This window comes from Alosa alosa, chromosome 11 (genome assembly GCF_017589495.1).
Source record: "Alosa alosa isolate M-15738 ecotype Scorff River chromosome 11, AALO_Geno_1.1, whole genome shotgun sequence".
Taxonomy (NCBI): domain Eukaryota; kingdom Metazoa; phylum Chordata; class Actinopteri; order Clupeiformes; family Clupeidae; genus Alosa; species Alosa alosa.
In genome coordinates, this window is record NC_063199.1 from 17,433,643 (window position 1) to 17,442,014 (window position 8,372).

General features: G+C 45.7%; 1 protein-coding gene across 2 annotated transcripts in view; it reads right to left on the bottom strand.

Annotated features, from left to right (window-relative positions):
* The window catches only part of nlrc5 (NLR family, CARD domain containing 5), a 34,517-nt gene extending 26,145 nt beyond the window's left edge, over nucleotides 1–8,372 (bottom strand). The window contains exons 1-9 of one of the 2 annotated variants that reach the window (XM_048257537.1): nucleotides 8,227–8,372; nucleotides 7,145–7,488; nucleotides 6,363–6,434; nucleotides 4,302–6,099; nucleotides 2,175–2,258; nucleotides 1,934–2,017; nucleotides 808–891; nucleotides 337–426; nucleotides 174–239 (exon numbers count right to left, since the gene is read on the bottom strand). In XM_048257537.1, coding sequence (XP_048113494.1) covers nucleotides 174–239; nucleotides 337–426; nucleotides 808–891; nucleotides 1,934–2,017; nucleotides 2,175–2,258; nucleotides 4,302–6,099; nucleotides 6,363–6,434; nucleotides 7,145–7,454 — 2,588 coding nt within the window. In that variant the 5' untranslated portion in view covers nucleotides 7,455–7,488; nucleotides 8,227–8,372. Of the gene's footprint in view, nucleotides 1–173; nucleotides 240–336; nucleotides 427–807; nucleotides 892–1,933; nucleotides 2,018–2,174; nucleotides 2,259–4,301; nucleotides 6,100–6,362; nucleotides 6,435–7,144; nucleotides 7,567–8,226 lie in introns of both variants that reach the window. The other variant, XM_048257536.1, reaches the window with a different exon arrangement.

Consider the following 8,372-nt stretch of genomic DNA (forward strand, 5'->3'; position numbering starts at 1 on the left):
TCACAGCTCATTTCCGAAGGGGTGTCACCAATGGACGTTGATCATAATGCGTGCAGAGGCATTGTGATCGACGTCCATTGTTGACCCCCCTTCGGAAATGTGCTGTGAATGAACCTTCCCCAGACCCACTCTCAGTTACAACTAAGAAGGTTCTGGTGTCAACTATCACATACCTTTTCCTGCCGATAAAATGGAGGTTGAATTCATGCACTTCCTCTGTCTTAGTCACACTGGCTCCCCTGATATAAAAAGAAAGTGTTAGGCTGTGTCAAATGCTAAATGATTCTAATCACAAAGTATTCTCTCCACAAGACACAATATAGTAGCTCAACTCACTTTACAAGCACAAGCTGAAGAGTGTCACAGGTCATCATCATCTTGACAAGTCTGAACAGTCCGTTCCAGGTATAAATGTTTCTCCCCAGCCTGTAAATGTATTTGATACTTTACTGTATACTGTACTGCATGATTCACGTCTGAACAAGATTCTTAGAGAATGTGCATGATTCACTCGAAAGATAATTGTTTCAAATACTCAAGATCATATTCCATGCTGCGATATACTTGAAAACATCTGATTTGTGTATACATCATGTTAACAGTGAAATCATGAATGTAAAACTACATATGTTAGCATATTTTTTCATGACGCCACCTTTATTGGCTGTGGAGACTGGTGAGAGCCTGTACTGGCTAAATGTGGTTTTAAAAAGTGAAAAAGCAATGCATTGCATAGAGACACAGCAGTTGGCATAACATAAGGCCCTGAAATAGAACTAAAACAAAGAAAAAGACAGGAAAACTTACAAAACTGTTTTCAAATTTGAGACTTGGGGAAAAGTGTCCATTATCTTCTCTAGACTTCGGTCTGTTATGTTATTGTTACTGAGGCTAAAAACAGAACAATCAATAGATTAGTCTTAGTCACATATCGTCGATGATAAATGACAAGCCAATTCTATTTGAAAAACTGTTAGTCCCCAAAACTAGTGATGCGTGGGCCAACATGTCCAACATGTGCAACAATCCATGTGCAGAATTGTGTGTGATGTACAGTAGGCTAAAGAGAGACTTCCACTTTCTCTTCCTCTCTGTCTCAAATACACACCAGCGTTGATTGGATACAAAAATACCCCATTGGAGGGGACAAAGCCTATCCGCACTATAAGTTAAACTGTTGTTTATAATTATGCAGGTGATAGCCTAAATAACGCTTCTATTTCATAAAACACCTGATGTAAGCAAACGGATAGATGTGATTAGATCCTAACCACAATGTCTGGTAACATCCCTGCTCCTCAGCTCACTCTTAGATAAAAAAATTTAGACAAGGCTACATTGACTGCATTGGATTGTCCCATGAATTAAAAAGTGCTTTAATTTTATTTGTTAGCCTACATGAATGTCTTATAAAATAAGGAAACATGCCTATTCCATCATATGGACGCAACCACATTACATACCATTCAAATTAGCCATTTGTGAGTCGGGTCAGGTTCAGGTCGATATGTAACACATATTTTGTCATGTTGGGCGGATGTGAGTCATAAAAACCAACGACTCGCGCATCACTTTTACACACACTTAGCCTGACGAGCCAGAGGCGCGTCTAGATTTCTAGGCTAACACACACTAAAAGCTGCTCCAAAACTAGCAGACTTTATACTTTTTCATTTGTCTCACTTAGGCCTATTTTTCTGTTCAGCAAGGGATTAACTTGCCAAGACGTGCATGGCAAGTCTAAACTATTTCCCAAACTGAAACCACAACAGCAATTTCAGCTCATCTTGCACCACATCGGCACGTGAACAGGCTGCTGTCGGAAAAGCCCCATGAGACCAACAAGACGTGATGTCAAAACAGAAACCAGAAGCATTCACTGTGTCTACCTTTACTGCATCTGAAGTATATCCATGATTGATATCACACTTACTCCACATGTTCAATCAGAGGACAGTTCTTCAAGGCCTGAACAAGTGTAGCAGCTCCAACTTCTGTTAGGTTTGCACTTGTCAGACTGAGGACAGGGAGAAAACGCTTTACTACAATATTTGGCCTTGTATATTGTAAAAAGATGTTACACATTAAGTGCCATAACTACAGTTGGCACTTGGCACCACAGAAATCGCTGTTTACAAATGTGCCTTGCAAGGTGTTATGCTTGAATGACTCACTGAAGACGCTTCAGGGTTTGGAGTTTTGGAATGACGGCAGACAACATCTCAGCAAAAACATCATCATACTTTCGGCTACGGAAACTAAAAGGGCACAAAAATGCACAAAATCTGCATACATCTACACACACACCCATACATACTGGTACACAATCATCACCACCAACAACACAAATGGGCCTAGCCTCTATGGGCCTCTAGCATAAACTATACAGCTACACCCAAATATATAAGTATAAGTATATATACTCTTTTGATCCAGTGAGGGAAATTTGGTCTCTGCATTTATCCCAATCTGTGAATTAGTGAAACACACTCAGCACACAGTGAACACACAGTGAGGTGAAGCACACACTAATCCCGGCGCAGTGAACTGCCTGCTACAACAGCGGCACTCGGGGAGCAGTGAGGGGTTAGGTGCAGTGTTTCCCATAAATTGACTAATCTGTGACGGGGCGCCACGAAATAAAAATCGGCCGCCACACATAAATATTATATGTTTAATTTAACTTAATTTAATTTAATATAAATTAAATTAAGTATAAGAATCCTTGCATTGCCATTGAGCTGCGCTTTATACGCACGCAGCCTTTCCTTGTCCCGCCCCGCTCTCTCTCGTATCCCCCTGCCCCTCCTCTGCATGTGCATTTAACAAAATATTCACGATTGTTGAAGGATTGTTGTTGCCACATAGAAGCATTACATAGAACACGCCTGGCTAAATTTTTATTAAATCAAGCATCGTGACCATGCTGTAAAATTTGTTCAAAACTGCTGCATTGAAGTTAACTCTGCTAAGATCTTATCACAACATAGTAGGCTACATTGAAGAGACTAAACTAAGTTAAGTCATGAGGTGGAGTCCGGCAAGAAACTCCTGCATAGTGAGATGCATGAAGGACACCCCCTCGGCTGCCTCTCCCAGCCTTCCAGTGTCAGTTCCACTGGGCACAGGAGCCCCGGTCGGCTGCCTAACTCCGGCCAGCTCAGGCCGGAGTCTCCTCCCTTCTCACGAACATCCGCTCTCCTCCAGTCCCTCCAGGGCCAGACGGGCCGAGCTCTCAGCAGCCCAGCCAGCGTGTTGGCCAGCATACTTTGGCGTTTGTCCAGCGAACGCATTGCATAGAATACGCCTGGCTAAATTGTTATTAAATCCGCTTAGCATCGCGGACTGCGCTGCGAAATTTGTTCAAAACTGCTGCATTGAAGTTAACTCTGCTAAGATCTTATCACAACATAGTAGGCTACACTGAAGAGACTAAACTAAGTTAAGTTATGCAATCAAGCAGTATCTCAAAGCTAACGTCAGAATACTGTTTGGATGTCGAATTTAGCATGCTTAGCCTACTTACAGCTGCTTGTCAATTTCGTTAAAGGGCTCATTTTATTGACTCCGACACTGAATGTTTGCAAAATCCCGATGTAAATGGAAAAGTGTTTTCCAAAATTCAGTGCTTGTCCCAAGGAGAAGTACGAACCTTTATTTTAACTATGCAGAAAATGTTCTGAATTGCATCCACACATCAGCAGTGATGGCACTCAGACCTATAGGCTACCACCACCACCACCACCCCCCCCCAAGTCAGCTACCGCCACAAATTGAATCCAATTCTGTGGGAAACACTGTAGGTGCCTTGCTCAAGGGCACTTCAGCCATTCCTACTGATCGGGGTTCAAACCGGCAACCCTCTGGTTACAAGTCCGAAGCGCTAACCTGTAGGCCACGGCAGCCCACAATAAATGTGGTGACATGCTCAAAGTACAGATTTATAAATGCATCTTTAAAAGCAAAAACTCTCTGACTGAATATTTCCATTTCTTTTCTTTTAGATTCTATAGGGTCATGACAAACCCTTCAACACCGTTCATGCTACCGGTACCTCTTCATATGTAAATCAGCACACAGGATATTGTCATATTTACTCTCATCCCTTTATTCTATAGGCAAAGTGTTCTGTTGAGCTAAATCATTGTTATATGTTTTCTACATGGTTTTGTGCTTTCATACTGTCAAAATAATCCCACTATCAAACTGTCCTGGAGGGGAAGGCTGACATCTAGGCTGAACACATTTTTTGACATAAATTAAAGATGAAAAAGAAGACACCTTGTTGTTGACTAACTCACATAAGGGCCTCCACGTTTCTGCAGCCATCCAGCAGGTCCAGAGATTCTGGCTCCATGGAACAGCCTCCAAAGTCCAATGCGATGCTCTCACCAGCCGCTGACACCACAAAGGCCAGGGCCTCCAGGTCAACAGGGGTTACCCGAATGTTCCTGAGCTCGAAGCACTGCCTTGAGCCGACCTTTGCCGCCAGCTGCACGTCCTGTGACTCGTGGGCACAGCGGCAGAGTTCCACCATCTTGGGCCCACTGAGGTTGGCACTCCCCGCAAAGCTCTCCAGAACCTTCACCACGTGCGTCCGGCGCTTCTGGACCATGTGCTTGGCGCCACCACTGGCCAGCTGGATCAGGTAGGGCGTGCATGTGGAAGCGAGGAAACCGCACAGGTACAGCTGGAGTGAGTCTGTGAAGACGGTCTTGGGCTCGTTCTTGGCTCTCCACTGTGTTTTGAGGGTCAGCTTCTTCTTGAACTGAGTGTCCGAGACCTCGGCGCTCGTCATGAGGTGGAGTCCGGCAAGAAACTCCTGCATAGTGAGATGCATGAAGGACACCCCCGGCTGCCTCTCCCCGTCTTCCAGCGTCAGTTCCACTGGGCACAGGAGCCCGGTGCGGCTGCCGAACTCGGCCAGCTCAGGCCGGAGTCTCTCCGCTGCGAACACGATCCGGCTCTCCTCCAGTCCCTCCAGGGCCAGACGGCCGAGCTCTCGAAGCAGCCCAGCGTGCTTGGCCAGCACTTGCGTGACGCTGTCCAGCCGAGCCCCCGACATTCTGGAGGCTGCGCCGTCCCGAGCAGGTGGAGTGCGGCGACTCAGGAATGCGGCGAGGATCTGGAAGTAGATCTGCGTGAGGGTGGCAGGGAGTGGCGTGGTCGTGCTAGGGCCCTCCCGGGCGAACAGGTGCTCCAGGCACACGCAACAGAGGTGGCACAGTGCTGGCACATGGCACATGGTCAGCAGGTGGCGGCTGGAGGTCAGGTTACTGACCGCCAGCTCCTTCAGCGCCTCATCCCTTTTCTGGAAGTAGTGCCGTACGTACTCGCGGATGTGCTCCTGTTCGAAGCCCAGCAGCTCGCCGATGCGGCAGCCCGAGCTGTCAAACAGGTCAGTCACATCTCGGGGCCTGCAGGTGACCAGCAGGGTGCACCTCGGGAGGATCTTCTGCCCGCACAGCCCGGACAAGAGCTCCGCCACTGGGAGCGGGCAGCGTGGGTCAAAGGCCCCCCTGAGGTCGCCAGGGTTCGCAAACTTTCCCCGAAACTCGTCATAGCCGTCGAATATGAAGCACACCTTCTCAGGGTTGGAGACTACGTAGTCGAGCACGGCTTCGGCCTGATCGTCACTCTCAGCAGGAAGGAAGAAACGGAAGAGGAGGTCTTTGAGAGAGATCGGGCGGGAGACAGCGTTGAGCTGGCGGAACTCCAGCAGGAAGAGCAGTTTGAGGGCCGGGTAGGCGTCCTGGGCCCAGCGCTGACCCAAGCTGTACACCAGCAGGGTCTTCCCTGAGCCGGCCACCCCCAGCAGCACCGTGGCCTGGCCAGTAGTCTTCAGGAGGGACGTCACCGCCACCCGGTCCTCCACGCAAGCCTCCTCAGAGTCCTGGAGGTCGGAGGAGGAGGAGGAGGAGGAGGCCGAGGTCGTGACCTGCACTCTAGCTGCCTTGTCTCGACCTCGGGGGACGATCCTGCGGCGCAGGCTGACCAACGTCTCGTCCAGACGTACCTCGCTAACAACATTCTTTGTGAAGCTTTTATGTTTTTGCAGCAGTAATGACTTAGTTTCATCTGTGTAGCTCTGTACATGGTCTAAAAGGAAATGCAAGAAAGTAGGCCTATATATTTTTAAAAATGTCAATGTTGTCAAATTGTCATTAAGCAAGTATTTCTAATTTCACATCTAGTGTAAAATATCACAATTAATTAAAAGATTAATTATTAAACTAATGTTTTAATACCTCCAATGTTTATCACAGACTTTGATGTTGCGTGAAAATACCCAGAATCTAGAGATGGGTTAAATGTTGTGCTACAACTGGCCACAATAAGGAAGTTAGCAATTAAGAAAGTACCTAATCGTGGACGCTTAGCAGATATCTGCACAGTAGTTGATCTCTTTGTTTGGTGTTGATTTCCAACATCACCTTCAAACATAACAAAAACGAGTATTACAGGGGGGGTTTTGGCATGATTCTTCAAGCATCAAGCCAAACACTGAAAAGTATTCAATATGATTGCCTAAGAATCAGAAGAATAAATAGAAATTAGCTAAATGCCAACAGTTTATTTTCAGTTTACTTTGGTTTCATTTTCACTTCATTGCCTCAGTTGAGAATACTGCGTCATTGTTCTTTGTTTAATTCAGAATACTGGCACAGTTACTCAATTACATGTTACAAAACGTGCTTAAATGATGAAAACATGAATAAAAAAAGTGCATAAGATGTTTCCAACATGCTTGTGCTCCTGCTACAGAATCCCCAAGCTAGCTTCTTTTTCTGTTAATTTCCTTATTTATTTACACATTGCACAGCCATGGAGACAGTGGACAAATCATTTCACTATACTTTATAATTGTATGTGACTAATACATTTGAATTGAAAATTGAATTGATATCTCCTGAAAGACATAACATGCTGCATTATGTATGGAACTAGGCTACTCAGCTAAACTTTTACAAGAAAATACCCTGAGATCCCCTTTGGAGACTCACTCAACAGAGAGAGACCAAAAAGAACGTGTTTGCTAGTATGCATTTTTTGACTGAGGTATGTTACAATTCAAAACAAATTAATTCCACCTGACTTCAGTATTCCAGATATCAACATCATCAGCATGGCGGAGGCACAGTACCTGTCACAAATCCCGAGACTGACATAAGCTGTGACTCCAGGAACATGGGCATGTCCTCGCAGCACATGCAGACAATCTCGAGGAACCGTCCACACTCCACCGGCCCCACATTGTGGAAGTGGTCGACCAGCCAGGCGGCCTTGTCCCGGGGACTGGTCAGCTGCAACAGCTGGTCTCGCACGCTGCCCTCCACTTGGTTCTGGAGCTGGTCAAGCACGTGCGGCCTCTGAGCGCTGATGACCTCCACCAGGTTCAGACTCTGCTGCTCAAGCACGGAGAGTACGCCATCCTCCGAGTCTGTGTTCTCCATTGTGACCCATTTGCCCCCAATAGCTCTGGGCCTCCTTCACAGTGCCAGGTGACAGACACAGCAACACTCAACTCAGTTCAACACCTAACATCTCCCTGCAAACATGTTAACACTGCATAGCAGCGGTGCACCCTGTATGTTAGTAAGACTCACAAAACGTGGCTTCAGCAGTTTTTTTCCTCTGAATAACACATCGGTGAAAGAATAACTTTTTCCGTTTTGAAGTTACGTTTGACTTGTGCCAATACATCATTAGACTACCAACACGTGCATTCGAAGCTACCAAAAGCTAAAGTCTGGCAACCAAGAACAATTGCTTAACGGTTACAGGCACCGCAGCATAAAAACGATAAATAACAATTTAGGACTAGGCCTACTCGAAATATTTAAAATGCTAAAAGACCATTACAACTAATGTGACGGCTACCCATCAAATTCATAACTTGGACCAACTTGATGGCTTTTCATTCAATTGTTTACATGCGCGAAAGAAAGCGCGTCTTTGATTTCCCCAAGGATGGTAAACGTCTATATTAGGCTTCATTTCATGTAAACTGGAAGCTAATAACTCTGTAGCCTTCACAACTTCAACACGTCCTGACCTGAAACAACCCCGAGTGTTGATGATGCGAATATCGTCTGCCTCTGCCATAATAAAGCGGTTATTTTGAATGGTTGACACCAAGTCTGAACTCTGCACATGTCTGCAATCGGCAATTTCACAAACACAAAATAGTCTAAGATAATAGACTAATAAATGAGAAAAACTCACCAGAGTCGAGCATAACGTCGCGCAGTAGCCTAGGCTAAAAGAGAAAACGAAAGTAAGACACAAAGGGTAGCCTACAATAAGGTTTCGATTTCATCTGCTGTGTAACTTGATATTACGGTACCGATCCACTTGCACGACACTTCATT